At 36.3% G+C, this 18,738-nt stretch overlaps 1 protein-coding gene across 1 annotated transcript in view; it reads left to right on the top strand.

Annotated features, from left to right (window-relative positions):
* SKAP2 (src kinase associated phosphoprotein 2) overlaps window positions 1–18,738 on the top strand; it is a 166,740-nt gene that overhangs the window by 101,478 nt on the left and 46,524 nt on the right. Inside the window, exons 7-9 of the mRNA XM_020880722.2 lie at window positions 7,676–7,800; window positions 8,674–8,737; window positions 9,088–9,222. Coding sequence (XP_020736381.2) covers window positions 7,676–7,800; window positions 8,674–8,737; window positions 9,088–9,222 — 324 coding nt within the window. The remainder of the gene's footprint in view (window positions 1–7,675; window positions 7,801–8,673; window positions 8,738–9,087; window positions 9,223–18,738) is intronic.

The following is an 18,738-nucleotide window of genomic DNA, read 5'->3' as shown; positions in this document are numbered from 1 at the left end:
AGGCCTGGCATGCTGCAATTCATGGGGTTGCAAAGAGTCGGACACGACTGAGTGACTGAACTGAACTGAACTGAATATATATATAAAATGTGTAAATCAAATCTTGCATTTAAAAAATTCACATTATAGTGTTGTTTGTATAAGGAAAGATGGTATCTCTGTTGTTCCTTAAGAAATAGAAATAATTTGACCTGATAGAAGTGAAATAATTTTGATATACAATACTAACTTAAAATCTATCAAATAAGTGTTAAATAAAAGACCTTTATTACCCTGTAGCAATACAGAGAAGTTAAAATGTACATCTGATATTTAGTAGGACTTCTTCAACATGAGGAAATATTCATGTACAAATTAAGTCTTATTAAAGGTCTGATGATGATGGGTCAGTCTGCAGTAAAATAGGACATGGTTTGATTTAAAATATATCTATACATCTGTATATCTGGAGGAGGAAATGGCAACCCCGGCCGTATTCTTGCCATGATAGTATCATGGACACAGGAACTACAGTTCATGGGGTCACAAATAGTTGGACACAAATGAGCAGTTGAGCACCTTCATCTGTACATAGACTGAAGATAGACGTGAATGTTTATACGAGGGCTGGTGAGCCGGGAAGGGGTGGGACCAAGTTGGTGAATTCCCTAGTCAGGAGTTTGGCCCTTTTTATCTAAGGGACAGTTAATGTTTCTAAGCCTTGCAGGTGAGTAGATGGTATGACAAACTTTGACTGGATGTTAGAAAGATCATGTTGACAGCTGTCAGAAGAAGGTGAGACTGGAGGCAAGATGTGCTTTGAAGCTGAGAGTGGCTGAGAATCCAGAGAGTTGTTTCCCACTGTAAGTGCATGAAGGAGAGACACAGGTTATCTCAGGTGTTCTTAGCCATTTTCATGTTGCCTGTGTAGCAGCAGTGTCATTAACTCTGTTATAGAAGGCTCTAAGAGGATAACATGTATAGGATATTAAGATATTCCCTATATAATATTTATCTTAACAATACCTATATATTACAATAGTCTAATAAGATTATAATTATTATCTGAATTTCAGTTGTAGAGGAAAAGTGTTATATCTGACTCTTTGTGACCCCATGGAGGCCGCCAGGCTCCTCTGTCCATGGGGTTTCCCAGGCAAGGATACTGTAGTGGATTCCCATTTCCTTCCCCAGGGGATATTTCTGACCCAAGGGATGGAACCCGCATGTCCTCCTTGGCAGGCAGGTTCTTCACCACTGAGCTACCAGGGAAGCCGTAGAGGGAAAGTAGGAATAGCCCCCCCAAAAGTAGAAACATTTAAATTCCAGTCTGCAAGAATGCCTGTAATTTATTTATTCTCAATTAATAGCTACCTCATACTGCACTGTTTTTTAATCAGGTTTATTGCTATGGTTGAAAGTATATGGCTGCACACAAAAACCACTTGATTTTTATGCTTATAATGTACTTTTATTTTAAAGGAAAAAAAAGGTTTTAGACATATCTAAAATTTCCTGCCACCAGACCATATGAGTCAAACTTATAATTCTAACTAAAGTGCTTCCCTTTGGACCTATACATATTGCCTGTGTTTGTTTTTCAGAGCCATTTGGGGCCCTTAAGTAATAAATATATATGTCATGTAGTATTTTTCTCTTCAAATAGTATAATTTTGATATTTCTTCATGGTATAACTCATTTATGTGAGCTATGTATACAGAGAAAATGTTCATGTATCTCTAACTGAGGGCGTAGAACAACTTACTAATCAGTTGGATAAAGTTTAGTGGGTGTAATTCCACAGTATTAAGGGGCACATTTCCCTCTTTCTTACTAGTGAGCATATGGAAATAGCATGAGTTATTCAGTAAGAGAGAAAGGGCCTGTTAAACGTAACAAGCAGATATTATCAAAAATTTCTGAACATATGTCATATCTTTCTGTTTGCTAACCATTTTTTCCAAAGTAGCATTCTTGGTATGAACAACGGAAACCAACTCTGTTTACACAAGAAAAGAAGTTATTGGGAGAATATCAGCTCTCAGACAGAGTTGATGAGAAAGCTAAACAACAGGGCTCGGAAAAGCAGGCAGGGACTAAATGAGGGGAGGTGGCTGGAATTTCAGCCCAAACCGCACCTCCAGGGACAAGTTGATTGGGACACACTGCTGGCCTGGCCAAGCCAGGACTTGTGATGTTGCTGTTGTACACTGCTGCCAGTCAATGAAGGCGCTGCTAATGGAAATGGATTCTGAGCTCCTCCCTGATTCTTTTATTATTCAGTTCAGATTTAGGACCCAGGCTGGCACATCTGCCTGCTGAAAGAGGGAAAATCTAACCTCCCTCCAGCTTCTATGGTGGAAAGTGGGCTCTGCCCCCTAAAGATCTCAGGACTAAAAATAGGAAAGATACTTAGTTGCTGGAGATCCTCAAATGACAAATGCTCACAACTCAGAGGGGTGCTAAATGATGTAGAATTATTTAGTTGCTATATTTATACTGTATTTTAAATGGTAGGAGAGTGGTTGGTGTTTTAAGCATATATCTAGAGAGCCAGCAAAAAAGAAAAAGCAAGCATATTTGCTAGAAAAATAGGACTGGCTAGCTTTTGGGAGGTGGCAGTGGGTTAGAGGGAGATAACATGGCAACAGTTGATGAAGACAAGGGAGAAATTAAGAATGATGCTCACTTTTCTGGTTTGGAGGCATCACTTAATGGAGGTACTGCTTATGGAGTAGGAGGACACAAAAGGAAAGATCACAAGTAAAGCATGAATGAGGATAAGATGATCTCTGTTGTGGGCACGGTATATACATTGTGCCTATAGGACATTCAAGAGATAAAACATGGAGAGAAGGTGAAGATTTGGATATTCAGTTCTGAAGCTGGGCTAAAAATAGAGAATTATGAGTCACAAGCATATTGATAGGAATTTAACCCCTGGGATTGGGTGGGGTTGCCCAGTGAGGACTGTAAAGCAGGAAAAGAACAGAATTTAGAGCATAACCATCATGGCTGTTTAAGAGAGGGGCAAAGCAAGCTGAGAAAGCTGGGCCCATGTTGCAGGAGGAAATGCAAGCTGTAACACTTATCATATCAACTGAGACTTCATAAATTATATCTCCGCGAACAGTGGTTTTGCAAACACTAACGTGTATCAGAAGTTACCTGGGTTGTTTGCTAAAAACTCGCTTTCCTGGGCATACCCCCCCGGGAACCGTGTATAGGAGGTGCAGAGTGGTAGCCACTTCTACATTTTTAGCAGGCATCTGAGACAATTTTACGATAGGGAATTCTTGAAATATGTTTTGAGAAACACTTTCGAGGAGACAGTGTGAAATGGTTGAAAAAGCAAGGTTTTGGAATCAGACTTATGTTACAGTCCTGGATTTTACTGCTTTGGTTGTGTGGCTGAGAACAAGTTGGTTATTTTAAGGTTTTTTTTCCCCCCTTCATCAGTGCTGGGAATATAATAAACACCTTCTCTGTCTTGGAATTATTTCAAGATATATAGGAGATAAGCTATATTAAATTTCTGGCATATAGGAGGAGCTCAGGAAATATGATATGTCTTTTTGGCCCTTAACCACACACCGCCACTCCCCCCTGCCCCAACCAGAACACAGCTGTAAACCTAAAAGTCAGTGAAGAAGTAGGAGGAAATAGCTATCGTTAACATCATGCATTTTGTATTGTAAGAGATCAAAGCCAACTGCTTTTTTACTTTGAACCTACTGTTTTAGAATTGTTACCAATTTTAAGTAACAATTAAATTGTTATCAATTTAATAGATTTTGTTACCTAGTTTCTCCTGGCAGTCTTCAGTTCTGTAGACATTAAATTTGAACAGCATAATACAGGTGAGGTTAAAGTGTGAAACAGAAGCTGAGAGAAATTTAATAGCAGGAGAGACACCTCAAAAATCCTAGGGGCATGAACATATTGTAACATACTATACAAACTAATACTCAAATTAGTATTACTAGATCATCAAGAAAATGTTAAATTATGTTTAACAGAATTGTCATATATTTCAAGATGATTTCCATTACAAAATCCAACAGTTTATGAAGTTTTGGCACTTTTAAGTGCTAAACTAAAACTTCTGCTAGTTGGGAAGTTTACTTAGGTAAAATATCTGATTAGTCTGTTACAGTTATGTATAAATGAACTTCTACGCCCTTGCTTCCTATTTGATTGGCATATAACTATTTTTAAGTTAACAAGTATCTTTGAAACTGTCCCAGAAAGTACTGTGGAACTAGCCTATATGTAAATTGCTGTGGTGCCATATGATGGTAAGATTTTCTTTTTTTTCTGTCTTGAAGAGATGCTAATGTAAATGGAGAAGAGTGGAGTCTTAGCACAGCCTTGTCTGCCCACTTTGTGTCTTGAACTTCCTAACTCATGTTGACTGATTGGAAATATGGCTACTTTATTGTTAAGGATTTGAAAAAGCTGAGAAAGAGTTAAGAATCTTTCTTCATTTTCTGTTATCATGCTCCTACCCCCCCCCCCACTTGGATATTTATATGATTAAGTGAAGTGAAGTCGTTCAGTCATGTCTGACTCTTTGCGACCCCATGGATTGCAGCCTACCATGCTCTTCAGTCCATGGGGTTTTATTTATTTGATTTATATAGTTATTTATCCTCAAATACTCGATAATCAGCTGACTAAGTCTAGATATTAGTTTTTTATTATTTTTACTTGTTTAAGCAACACTTTTTGTTCTGTAGACTTAAGTCTTTCTTTGATGGAGTGTAATTTTCTTCTGTTGTATCTTTGATTATTGGCACTGTTTTATATGCTACCCTTCTTCTGGAACACCCATTACTCTTATGTTGTATTTTTGTCAGTCTTCCGTGTTCATCATATTCCCTTTGTTCATCTTTCCCCTTATTCTTTTTTCCCCCTACCTACTGAAGAAGTTTTTGAAACATATACCTAATCTTATTTTTCAACAGTGTTCACAATTTTCAAATTTTTTCACCTTAATACATTATGAATTTGGCTGCTGCATTTTCTATTCATTACACAGCATTTTCCCCCTATTTTACCAGCTCCATTCCAATTTCCATGTCTCAATCATTCCTCTTTTATCTTATATTACATTATTTCATTTTATTCAGAATCTTTTTTAACTTTATAAAAGATGCAAAGCAATTGTCTAAAGTTTGCTACTGTTTCTCATTTGTGCTTGCTTTCTCCATCTTCAGTGCTGTGTTATGGTTTTGTATTATGTAACATTTTTATAACACCTGTCTTCATTTGTTGATTTTTCCTCTTTTATTTATCCTTGGCCAAGGATATACTATAATAGATATTCTAGTCTCTGTAATACGGGATGCTTGCCTCTCAATTGGGTTAGTGACTTTTCTCTGGCTTATCTGATTAGAGGCTGCTCATGTCCTCCTCTTATACTCTAACAGAACATCTGATACATGGCCCATAGCATATTTTTGGGTGGGGGTTGTCTAAAAACAATCTAGCACAAGAAGGTATCCTGCTCATCACAGCTCTTCTAAACTCAGTCCAGACTTAAACTCCCACTCCATGTGCTTTAACTCCCACTCCATGTGCTTTTCCATCCCCACTCATGTTATATTGCTAAGAATTTTAGACCCAGGTTGGAGTGGGAAGCCTGGACTTTCGATCAGATGGACTAGGTGAGTAGAGTGATTGAGACTCTGTGGTCCTGGAGCCTCTTTCCTCCAACTGGTCCTTGAAAAATCCTATGTTCCCCACCTCCCCACCCCCACCCCCTGGGAAGTTTAAGGAAATCTCTCAGAACTGTCTTCTAAGTCTTTGATATTTTGCTTCCAGCAACTTCCGTTTTTTAATAGCGAAAAGTAAATCCTTTTTCATTGCGGCGGATCATTGACTAATATTCCAGGAGCACTTATATTTGTATCCAGCATGTGGGAAAGTGTTGGGCGTGTGTGTTTCAGTGGGAAGGAGGGAAGGTCTGGTACAGTGTTGCTAGCTTTTGTCTCACATGCTTGTAATGCTCCCTTGATTGTTTTAAGTGCTCAGTATACATTTGTTGAATGAGTGAATAAATGATTTATTTTTCTTTGAGAATTTCAGAAGAACCAACAGTACTTAACCAATAATTATTATTTTAATACCCTTTCCCCAATAGTATTTTTCTAGTTAGGCATTTTGCAAATTATGTTCTGGAAGTACCGGTTCCATAAAATACTCTGTGAAAAAAGGGGTCCATTGATAATTTTGGGAAATGCTGCATACTAAACTTTTCTCATAGAAATTTGAACAATATATAAGTATATTAAGGGCCTCAAGAAGGCCTGGACTAACAAAACCTGTATAACTTTGTTTAATTCAGCATGTCCCAAATTTATTGGGTCATAGAAAACTGTTAATATCGAATAAAACATGCTTTGGGAAATGCTTTACTCTGATTTTTATAGTTTTCACCTCATAGAGTTTAATGCAGACTTTTTCTACAAAGCAAACTTCAAATTTTTGAATTTGAATTGCTTTTCAATTATCTAAAGGGATGTAAATTATGACAAATATGATTAGAATCTCCAGATTTAAGTCAGGAGTTACTGATTTAGATATCTTTTTTTCCTTTGATGTTTTGAACAAAATATGATCTCAGTGACCTTTTGAAAATGCTTCTTCAGGCATTATATTAGTATACTTAAGAAAAGGAGATACATATTTTACTGGTGCCGTAAGCTGAGAGAGCCCTGTACCGTATGATATGAGAGTATTTCTGTATTTCCTCTGAGCTCAGTGAAAGTGACAGTTGTCCTTATTCAGGATTTTAATATTGTACGTTACCCTAGAAAGTAATCCTATAGCAGTGCCTCTTTTCTCTCAATATCATATAACTGGATAAAGTGGGAAAGGTGACTAATTTTATTTTCAGTTTCAGTATTAAATCCTTTGTTGTATTCCTACTTTATTTGTCTTTATAGTAATATCTGGCTAAAACTGAAGTCATTTTTTCTTTTGACTTTTCATCATATGGGATTCAAATATGCTTTACTAGTTTAACTGTTCACTGACTGGTTATGAAACCTACTTTTGTTTTGGTAAGAAATGCTTCTGTACTCGCTTCATCCCTCCTCTCCATTCAAATATTTGTTTCCCTCACATCTTTTTATAATTAGTAGTTTTGTTTTGCTTTGCTTTTTAAAATTAGAATTTGATTTGTTCCAAGTTAGGGTTTTTTTCTAAAACAGAAAAGGTATGTTTTAGAAGCTTTGGGGGGTGGGGGGAATTGGAGGGTGGTGATCAAAAGAGTTTATAGTAAATAAAAGCCCAGCAAGTTTTCAGCTAGACAAGTTTTCCCACTGGTGTACTAAATCTGAAAGAGCCATGGATTTATAGTGGGCTTGTCTAGTAAGTTCTGAGTTCCAATCTTGGCTTTTCCCTACATGAAATTTTCATATTTGCTTGCTTCCTTTTGAATAAGACCACTGTCTACAGACATCTTCTTCTGGTTCCCTAAGATGTCCTTTTTAAACTCAACCATTCCAAATACCTCTAAAATTAAAAGCGATAGCTAGAAATGTTACTTAAGCATTATACTATGAAAGCAGTGTGACCACAAATATTCTTTCCAAGAATTTATCAAAAAATCTAAATAAAAGTTAATCAACTAGACATTTATATTCACTATAGTAAATGAAATTCTAACTTTTGTTTCATCTTAAACAGACAAACAGCAGAAAGGTGAATTTGCAATAGACGGCTACAATGTCAGGATGAATAACACTCTTAGGAAGGATGGAAAGAAAGATTGCTGTTTTGAAATCTCTGCTCCTGATAAACGTATCTATCAGGTTGGAGTTTTTATGTTGCCTTGAAATTAAGTTGATAAGACTTCCTGATTTCGTTTTTGAGGACATTAACATTTTGTTAAAACAACTCTTCCTGACATGTTAATAATAATAATAGAACACTGGGTTTTAAACATTAAAGATTCATATAAGAGAAAATAGATTTTTTAAAAAAAATTCAGATTAGTTCAAGTGATATCTTGAAAGAGAACAGGAGGATATGTAATTTATCAATTACTTCACATGTTGCATTTTATACCTATTTTAATAGAACCTTGAGATTTTTTAAAAGAATTACATGGCAGAAAGAGTGAAATTATCAAAAGAAAAATATCAGAGTGTTAATACATATTGTATTGCTTAGAGTTGTGGGAGAAAATGAAGGTAAAGACACGTATCAGCTCTGCAAGTCAAGAGCTATCAGCTAGCATCAATATGGAATGTGTGTTTAATAAGTTTTAAATATCTGAGATTGCAGTTGAAAGCCAGTTAATTAAGTTGTCAGTTAGTGTGTTGGAATCTGACAAGAACATTTTTAAGAAAGCTGTACCCAGCAGTCTAAAGAAATTCATGGGTGTCTTCTAATTGTCAAGGGCAAATTTTGTTCATCAGTTCTGTCTTTGACATTGATGAAGAGAAGCAGCTTTTTTTCTTGCACAGCTGCCAGCTGCTGATCAGAGTTTCAAATCCATCATCCTCTGCTTCAATTACATAAATTTGTCAAAATTAACTGTACATTATAAGAAGCATCCTTGCAAGAAAAGTAGTACTAGACATGAAAAGAATTACTAATGGTCTTATAGAAATGAAAAGGAGGCAACATACTTTTCATTACTATGGTGATTGTTTTTATTGCTATTGCTTGTTTTTCCTTAGTTCACAGCAGCTTCTCCCAAAGATGCCGAAGAATGGGTGCAGCAGCTGAAATTTGTGTTACAAGGTAAGAGCAACCCATTGAACAAGGTATCACAGTCTTTGAGTACTGAATAACTGATTAAGTTGGAGTTTCATATACAGAAGTTTATTGACTTCTGTGAGAAATGACTGGCAGGACATGACTGGTAATACATACCATTCACTTCAGATTAATAAAAGCATCTTTTCTGCAAGTACCATTTAGTAACTTTTAAATTCACATATTTATACATCAATCAATTTCTAAAATGTTCAAGTTAAGGATGTAACATATAACAATATTGTGACTGTAGGGCTGCATTAATTTAGGTAATAAGGTTTGGAAAATCACTTTTGCATTCTTTAAAGTTTTGTTTCCTGAAACATGTTTTGTAGATATGGGGTCTGATGTTATTCCTGAGGATGATGAGGAGAGAGGAGAGCTGTACGATGATGTCGATCATCCTCTCCCAGGCAGTTCGCCAACAAGGAGCCTGCCAAATGATGATGAAATTTATGAAGAACTTCCAGGTATTTATTTATGGTGATTCATTTAAGGATTTTAGGGATTTTAAAAAATGCCATGTATCATCAAGTTGACAACTTGAGAAGAAAGTGGTGAACTATTAATATTAAAAATGAGAACAAAGAAAATCTTCAAAACTCTATATTACAAAAGGTTCTGCTTGAAGTGTTTCAAGTGAGTGGATGTACATTTATGAAAAGTGAATGGAATGTTAAAATGAAGCAGATACAGTCCTAATCTCATGGGACTTTTGGCTCATTAGCATTGTTTATGCTACATAATTTTTTAATTAAAAAATTGACTTGCCTTACAGTTTTTTCCAGCAACTCACACATCATTTTTTATTTATACATCTTGGAACTTCCATTAACCAGAAGTTCTATGCATACCCCATATGTCAACAACTTCTGCCTCATGTATTCCTCCTTGCTATAGTGTATTGCATTGTCTTGGAGGAATATTGTTGAACTGTAAACAAAGGCCTTTTGAGGCTTGAAGTTTTCTTACTTGATATTTTATCATTCTACATTTTCAGGCATGATTTAGTGTTTATATGCCTCAGTATCTATTGTGTAATATAAGTTTAATTGTCTTAATTTGACTTGCAGTTCTGACAGCCTCAAACAGAAAGATAGGCATATGGAACTTTAGATACTTAGAATATGAAAACACTTAGGGAATTATTGCATTACTAATAATCTAGGTTGAAATCAGCCTTTTTCTGGTTATTTAAAAAATCAGCCATTGGAGATTAAAAAGAGATTATAAGCAATATAAGTGATATTTAATTGACATCACATATAGAAAAGCTATTTTTCTTTAACTCAAACAATTTAACAACAGTATAAACTTTAAAAATACCTAAAATGTTCAAAATTAACATACAAATGTGATTTTCAATAACTAGCACATAGACTTTACAGTCAAAAGTTTAAGTTCTGCCTATACCATTTTCTGGCTCAGTGACCTTAAAAGTCAACTTCTTCATCTATAAAATAAGGATAATTTCATGAGGGGGATGGTGGTAAACGAGGTCATGTATCTAAAAGCTCTCAGCACAGTGCTTGAGTCATAGCATGCCCATAATATATTGTAACATGATCATTATTGTTTTCATTATTATATCTGGTAAATTCTACAAATGCTTATATGGAGTTACAATAATGGTTTTCTGACCAAGTAAGAATTAATGATTGTAATGGGATTATAAATCCAAGATACTACAAAAATTACCAAAATATGCATCTGTGTATTGTCTTTTACTACCTTAGAGGAAGATGATTAGTATAAAAGTATGATTTTGTGGGCAGTGATAATTTGTACATTTCTATTATTTTAATAGAACTACATGGTTATAGCTCCTTCCTTTCTGATTTATCCCAAGGAAATGGCATCTGCCATAGCATCAGCTATCCTCAAGTAGGAGAGAATATTTATTCTCTGACTACTTTTTTAGTCACACCATATCACTAATACTGTCATATTAGTCTTTAAAAGGTTCAGAAAAGCTAGTGAGAATGTGTACTGACATAAAATGGAAGACTTGTACCTTTAAACATGATACTATTGTCATATATACTTCATTCTTTAAAACCCTGCAGTGAGTGGGTCTCATTACAAATGCCGCAATGACTGTCAGTTAAGTTCTGGGTTTCCTCAAGTTCATCATCCTCTCCCCACACCTCAAATAAAAATTGGTCAGGAATAAAGACACACATTTATAGCATTTTCGTGCTAAAGATCCCAGGAAGATCACCTGTAAGTAGCTTGAAATCCTAAAAATATGAAACATCTTTTATTTTCCCTCACTGCAGATGGTCTTCATCACATTTTTTTTGTTGGGCTGGGGCCACACAATCGTTGGAAATAACAGGTTACTTTTGAAGTAGTCTTACTTCTTGCCGTGGTACTGGAAGAAGTCTAAGCTGCTCTAGGGTTCCTCGCCCCTGCCTGGTGGCTGTGCGAAGTGATTGAGTGTGATAGAGACTGCAGCTGTACCCCTGGGAAGAAGCTGGGCAGGCAGCTGTGGAATGTCTAGTTCTTTCTTCCCTAGTGAACTGAGCGCCACTGCGGTGTCCACACAGTTCAAGTCAGTCAGGCTTGAGCCAGCTGCTACAGAGGGAATTCTTCTTTTTTTTTTTTAGTGAAAACCCTAAAGTTGGCTCCTAGAGTTTTCGTTGGATTAAATATCTAAAACTAGGAAGGTAACTTTTTTTTTCTTTCAAAAATGCTGTCTCTTTCAGGAGAAGAGTTAAGCTAATTGCTTTCACTTCTGTGAATTATGAATATAATTTTGAGAGGTTTAAAACAGTGGAAAAGCAGTGAGCATAACTTACAAACTGTTAGTGTTTTTCCAGCTCTGTACTAAGAGCTGTATATATCTGAAATCTGACTGGTAAATTCCCAGAATTAATTAATATCACCATTTCAACGGGCTTCCCTGATAGCTCAGCTGGTAAATAATCTGCCCGCAATGCGGGAGACCTGGGTTCAATCTCTGGGTTGGGAAGATCCCCTGGAGAGGGGAAAGGCTACCCACTCCAGCATTCTGGCCTGGAGAATTCCATGGACTATATATGTAGTCCATGGGGTCTCAAAGAGTTGGACACAACTGAGCGACTTTCACTTTCTTTTCACCATTTCAACACGATTTTCTGTCAATTACATATAGTTGAAAATTAATCCTCTTAGTTGAAAGATGAAGCATAAAATATGTTTGGAGAAAAAGCTAAGCATTCAACATGTTACTTTAAAGCACAGGGTCCTTTGAAAAAGTAAAACTCTTGCTCAAATGTCTTTTTAAAATGTGAAATAAACCTGCAGTGTTTAAGTCTCAAGAATCATAATAAGAAACATGTTTAAAAATTGTATTGCAAAATAGCCCTTGAAAAATGTTTATAATTTTATGGGAATGTAAATAGTTTCATTGTAATTGTTTTTCAGTTAGAATATTCTAACTTTATTACAGCAGCTTTTAATTTCTTGTTCATTAAATTTTAACTAACTTCACAAAAGAATAAGAATAAATTTGTAAGTTGCATTTAGGGTATTTATACATATGTAGACAAGAGTTGAGACAATGCCATTTCTGGGGAATATTAAAGATATTTGGCTTTTCTTTAAATATCCTAATGCTTTGACATTGTTTATGTCCTAGTACGTATTAGCATAGGCCAATCATGTTAACTATGTGATGATATTATGATAGCATCTTTGTATTTGCAAAGTTTATTTGATCAAAGTGTGTTAAACTGTTTCATAACACAGTAATGAGTTCATTTGGCTTAGCACAAATTCCAGAAGTTATTGTTCATTTTTTCATTAGAAATATAGAATGTTTTTGTTTTAATTTGAATCTCGAAAGGGGAAAACAATACTTGGGAAACTCCTGCAGAAATCAGTCCAGCTTGCTCTTCTCTTCTAGTTACCATGTCATCGGATTTTTTTTTCTGTAAACATCAAGACATTCTGCAAAAACAGCACAACAAAAAGACTTTTTAAGATGTAGACTAAATAGAATCACTTAGTAACAAGAATGATAACGGCTGTTAGCCTATTAAATCTGTAGATTTCAGGAGAATTGCATTTGAAATTCTTCTGGCAAGTGAACTGGAGGAGAGAGGGTAGCATAAAATAGTAAGATAAATTTCTAATCCCATTAACATTTTTTTTAAAAAAACTTCATTCATTTTTTAGTATTGTAATGATAGATTGAACTATTCCAAGCCAGAAAAGGGTGTTTTTATTCTTTAGTCATTCAATTACATTTTAAATTTATCCAATCCAACTATTTGCATCTAAAATGGAATATAAAGTGAAATGCAGCTATAAGTTTTTCCCCATGAAGTTAATGTATATACATAAAAAAGAAGTGTTTGAGTATTTAAATTTGAAGGAATCACCAGCAAATGAAATGAGAGGCAACTTAATCAATTAATTACAACCTATCCCCCCCCAAATACATTTTAGCTTTCTTTCCTTGCTGAGTAATTATTACTCATATTACCAAGTTAATAAGGTTATAGAGGACCTTAGAGTCTCTGGTATTAACATCATTCCTGATTTCACCAAATAATTTTTTCTTATTCCTTTGGAATGCAATGGAAAGATGCCAGTTGACTTTCAAAGAATCACATATATTCAGCATTTTAATATCATTAGTCCAGACAGCCTGCTGGCATTCTTTTTCCTTAAACTATGGTACTGAATTACAAAGTATGGTGATATGATGTCCTGTTATATGGTGTGATAGATAACTAAGGTCAAATTTTAGAGTTGTTTAAGCTCTGAACTCTACTGAGAGGATTATCTGAAGTTATAGAATATAAGGAAAACATCCATAAATTAAGGTCACTGCACACATCTAATTGTATTTTTATCTTTGCATAAATGTGACTTTAGGATTCTTCATGTTACCTATTTCATAATACAGCATGAAGCTTTGGGATATAATTTTGTCTGTCATGTTGCTTTTCTACTTTGCCGTTGGCATTGCAAACACATTCTTTTCATTACAAGAGATTCTTTAACACATGTTAAAACCCCAAATACCTGTGTGCGTGCAAAACATATATTTCTAATTGTAGAGAAATAAATTAACCTATTTTTGCAACTTGGCACTTCATCTGTGGTTCTCAACCAGGGGAGACTTTGGCCCCATGGGTGCATTTAATGATTGAATTCCTGGAGGCGGTTTTGGTTGCCACAACTAGGGTGTGTGTGTGTGTGTGTGTGTTACAGGCATCTAGTGGGCAGGTGCTAGGGATGCTGCTTAACATCCTACAAAGCACAGGACAGCCATCCTCCACAACAAAGAATTATCTGGCCCCAAATGTCAATAGTGCTGAGGTTGAAAAACTCTGTTACAAGGGTATAATAGATGGCTTTTGGTTTACCACCTTTTTTATCTGTGTCTCAAGAGTTGTAAAAACCCATTACCCATGCTTCACATGCATTTATTTTTATGGACAAAACACAGGTTTTCTCATAAAAGTAAAAAAACTAGGATTACATAGAATGGTTCTAGGTTATAAGGGACTGGACTTGTCTGTTAACAGTTTTCATCAAGGGACTGAATTGTCTTCAAGACTCTCAGTCTTAGAAAAATGAGAAGACCGTGAAAGATTTAAAAAAGAAAAAAAAAGGAAGCATTTTCTCTATTATCATGAACTGCAGTCTGTGACGGGAGAGGCTTTTTTGATATTGTAAATATGTGTCTTTCTTGTATAGACACTTGGCTTATCCTGTTCTGATAGGGTTATTATCATTTGAGCCTGAAGTGAAAGACCTGTGGGCAAAGGATTGCATCTCTTTAAAGGGAGTCAGGCCACCTGGGAGAATGCAGGGCTAAGCAATTCCAAGGCCACCTGGAATTTGACAGGTGGCTTTAAGAGGAGAGGAAGTCTAATAATGGGATTTCTCTCCCTTTTGGGGCCTGGACTTTGAGGAGATTAATGGGCTTGAGATGGCAAGAAGCATGTTCTCTGCTCCTGGAGGTCATCAGGCAGTCACTGAGGCAGGCCTGCTGGGGGGATCAGGGAGATGCACTCCCCTGATGGTGAGTCACACCACGCCGCCTCAGGTGGCTCTTTATTAGTCTCTGCACATTTCCCTCAATTTTTAAATCTTTGCTTACAGACAGTATATGCTCGCTGAAAAAACCTTAAATATTTCTGATGGACATAAAGTTAATAAGTAGAAATCATTCACCTTCTACCCTAAGTACACATTGTTAACAGCTTGATACAAATCTTTTGTCTTTTATTTTTTAGCCCATTTATAAATATACAATGCTTACGCTTTAAAAAAAGAGATCCTCCTTTTTATTTACCTTCTTCTGCCTTTTCTTTTAATTGCTTTCCTTTCATTTTCTTCTTGCTTCCTCATTACCTTCTTCCTTTTCTCATCCTTTTATTTTCCTGCCTTCCCTTTTGGGTTTACATTTTTTTCCTCCTTGCTTGCTTTCTTTCATTCCATAAATACCCTTGAGCACCTGTTTGGTGGCAGGTACTGTACCTAGGTCCTGGAAATCCGTATGGATTCTTACACAGGCCTTAAATGGGTGCAGCTACACCTTCCCATTCTAGCCCAAGCCCCTTGACCTATGACTATACCCTAATTCCCCATGTTTATTTATATCATATACCCACATATTTGTATGAATTTCTCCAGGCAAGAATACTGGAGTGGGTTGCCATTCCCTTCAGGCAGTCTCCCCAACTCAGGGATTGAACCTGGGTCTCCTGCATTGCAGGCAGATTCTTTACCATTTGAGTCACCAGGGAAACCCTATGTATGTATACATATATATATTATTCAAGTCTCATGAGTTAGTTGTCTTTGCTTTTCTGATATATGAACCCTGTCTTCCAGCAGTGTCAAAACTATCATGACACCTTCTCTTAAGGCATCCTTCACTTCCCCTCTTCCTCTCCATCTATCTCTTATCTGCTGGCTCCACTCCTTGCCCCATACACACAGAATATCTTTCTTTGGATCTGTGAAAAGTAAATTGTTGTGGTTGAGCAAGGACTTTGGAGGACACACATTGATTTGAATCCTGGCTCTGCTCCTTGCTATAAACTTTAGCCAAAATAAAAGTGAACACAGTGGTAAGGTGGAGAGTCCAGGAAACAGCAGTGAACATAGCAATAGGTAAAATGTATCAGTAATGTTAATTAACTATTTTTAAATGAGTGTATTTTAATTTAAAAAGAGTTAAAACTAAATTTAGCTTGCAATTATCTGGGGCAAGATAGAGATGTGAGGTAGTGAAAATGTGCCAGTGTGTTAGTCGCTCAGTCGTGTCTGACTCTTTGAGACCCCATGGACTGTAGGCCACCAGGCTCCTCTGTCCCTGGAATTCTCTAGGCAAGTATACTGGAGTGAGTTGCCATTCCCTCCTCCAGGGATCTTCCTGATCCAGGGATCGAACCCCGGTCTCCCACATTGCAGGCAGATTCTTTACCATCTGAGCCACCAGGGGAGTGTTGGTTTATTCAGGAGGAATGAGGAGATAAATACTGAGTAGCGGTAGTCCCTGTTAGGAAGTGTGTGTTAAAATGTCAGAGTAAGTGCTAAACAAGTAGGAATACCGTGTGCTCTGCTTAGTGCCTCAGTCATGCCTGACTTTGCAGCCCCATGGACATCTTTGCCAGGCTCCTCTGTTTATGGGGATTCTCCAGGCAGGAATACTGGAGTGGGTTGCCTTGCCCTCCTCCAGGAGATCTTTCCAACCCAGGGATCGAACCCAGGTCTCCCGCATTGCAGGTGGATTCTTTACCATCTGAGCCACCAGGGAAGCCCAGGAATACTGGAGTGGGTGCCTATCCCTTCTCCAGGGGATCTTCCTGACACAGGAATTGAACTGGGGTTTCCTGCATTGCAGGTGGATTCTTTACCAGCTGAGCTACCAGGGAAGCCTAGGAATACAATCTTAGGGTTTCCAAAGCAACAGAAAGGAAATAAAAGGTGATCACAGAAAAACATTTTAATTCAGAAGAAGGCAGAAAATAAAGGAGCAAAGAGAAAATATAAAAATAAAATTTGTATATTTTATAAAATATAAAAAGCCCAAATATAAGAATAATTACAACAAAAGTATAGCTTGATTAAACTAATCTATTAAAAGAAATTATCACATCGAATTTTTTTTAAAATATAGCAGCATTTTTAGAGAAGATATTCCTGAAACAAACTGCATAAAATTTTCTGAGTAAGGGAATGAAAACGAATATACCAGATAATCCTAGTGAAAGAAAGCTACTACAGTAGTGTTAACATCAGATAATATAGAATGTAAGCCATAAAGCAATATTAGGAATGCAAATGTCAGTGTATAATGATAGTAAAAGAAGATAACGTTTAAATGCATCTCTAACTACATAATTTTGAAATCTATAAATAAAAAGCTGACTTGACAAATCCTAAATGACTGTGGGAGATTTTAACTTAACCACTCTTAAAAACTGGTAGACCGAGGAGGCAAAAAGCTAGTAACTATATGGAAGATTTGAATCAAAAAAATATTTTGATTGACTTATCTATTTGCGAAGATATATGTTTTTTTCAGTGCACATAGAATATTCATAGAAATTGACTATAGTATATAAGTTCGTAGTTGAAATCTCAAGAAATTTCAATGAATCTGTATCATATAGACTATGTTCTTTAACTACAATGAAATTTAATTAGACACTGAAAAGATAGTTTAAAATACCCAAGTTCCTGTGTTTGAAGGTGAAAAAATAAATTCTAAATAGCTCTTGAGTTAAAAGAGAGAATCACAGAGGAAATTACAAAATATATAGTTCAGAAAAAATGAAAATAGTACAGATAAAAACTTGTGGCCTGGTGCTTTAAAACATATTTGGAGGGATATGATGAGGAATAAGACAAATGAGAGGATAAATCCCTAGTGAACTGGAGATGAGAGAACAATTTGAAAAACAAAGAATATAAAATTAATCATTTAAAATTATTAATATTAAAGAAATAAAGGAAGGAATAGAAACTTTAACAAGAGAGGACCCTATTTAAAAAGATCAGATTTCTTTTTTAAAGAACCAAATAGAATTACTAGAAATTCTTGATGTTTTAGAATATTTAACAACCAAATTTTCAGACTCATCTATTTATATTTCCATTGCCTAGGGAATAATACACATATAAGTGTATTTCTCCATGGACAGATATCTGTAGAGACAGTCTGTTGCAGGAGAGCATTAGGCTTCACTACTTTTGCAGATAGGTCAGCTGGGGAAATCAACTTCCTAAGAGTCCTCAGCTGCTTAGTTTAAAGCAATGATTAATAAATATGGACAGGATTCAACAAAATGTCAGTGGTAAATATAAGCACTCTTCATATCTGGCCTCACAAGTTCTGCAGTTGAGCAATGCAAGGCCTTTAACAAAGCGGGGGGGTTGAGGCAGGAGGGTGGGGGGGGTGAAATCCAGTCTGAGTTTATTAAGCTCAAGTGAAATTTGACCTTGATTTTGTTTCAGATAAAACAGTCCTCTATAGATTTTTTTCCTCCTTTTTAGAACTTCACTAAAATTCTTAGCAAGAAATGACCACTCCTTATACCTATTTATCCATTAACCCGTTTATCCCCTATTACAGGAGTTGAGAAAACTTTTCTCATAGATGAATAAGAAAATGCATTTGCAGAGTGGTATTGTTGAGCTCTTGTTGGAACTGGATCCCAAGTCTCCTGCCTCCTACTCTGGGCCTCTTTCCACATTCCTGATCGCAGTTCAAGGAGCCACAGCTTAATTTCTGTTCTCTTTCTCTTCCTGCCAGTGGAGGAGACACATGAGACATGGGTTCAATCCCTGGATCAGGAAGATCCCCTGGAGTAGGAAATGGTAACCTGCTCTAATATTCTTGCCTAGAGAAGTCCATGGACAGAGGAGCCTGGTGGGCTACAATCCATGGGGTCACAAAGAGTCAGACAACTAAGGGACTGAGTGCACGTGCCCTGGTCCCTTAACTTAAACAGCTCCCTCAGAGTCACTGGTCT

This window comes from Odocoileus virginianus, chromosome 1, assembly GCF_023699985.2.
Source record: "Odocoileus virginianus isolate 20LAN1187 ecotype Illinois chromosome 1, Ovbor_1.2, whole genome shotgun sequence".
NCBI lineage: Eukaryota > Metazoa > Chordata > Mammalia > Artiodactyla > Cervidae > Odocoileus > Odocoileus virginianus.
Note: the sequence above shows the minus strand (reverse complement) of the source record. Positions and strands in the feature narration are given on the sequence as shown.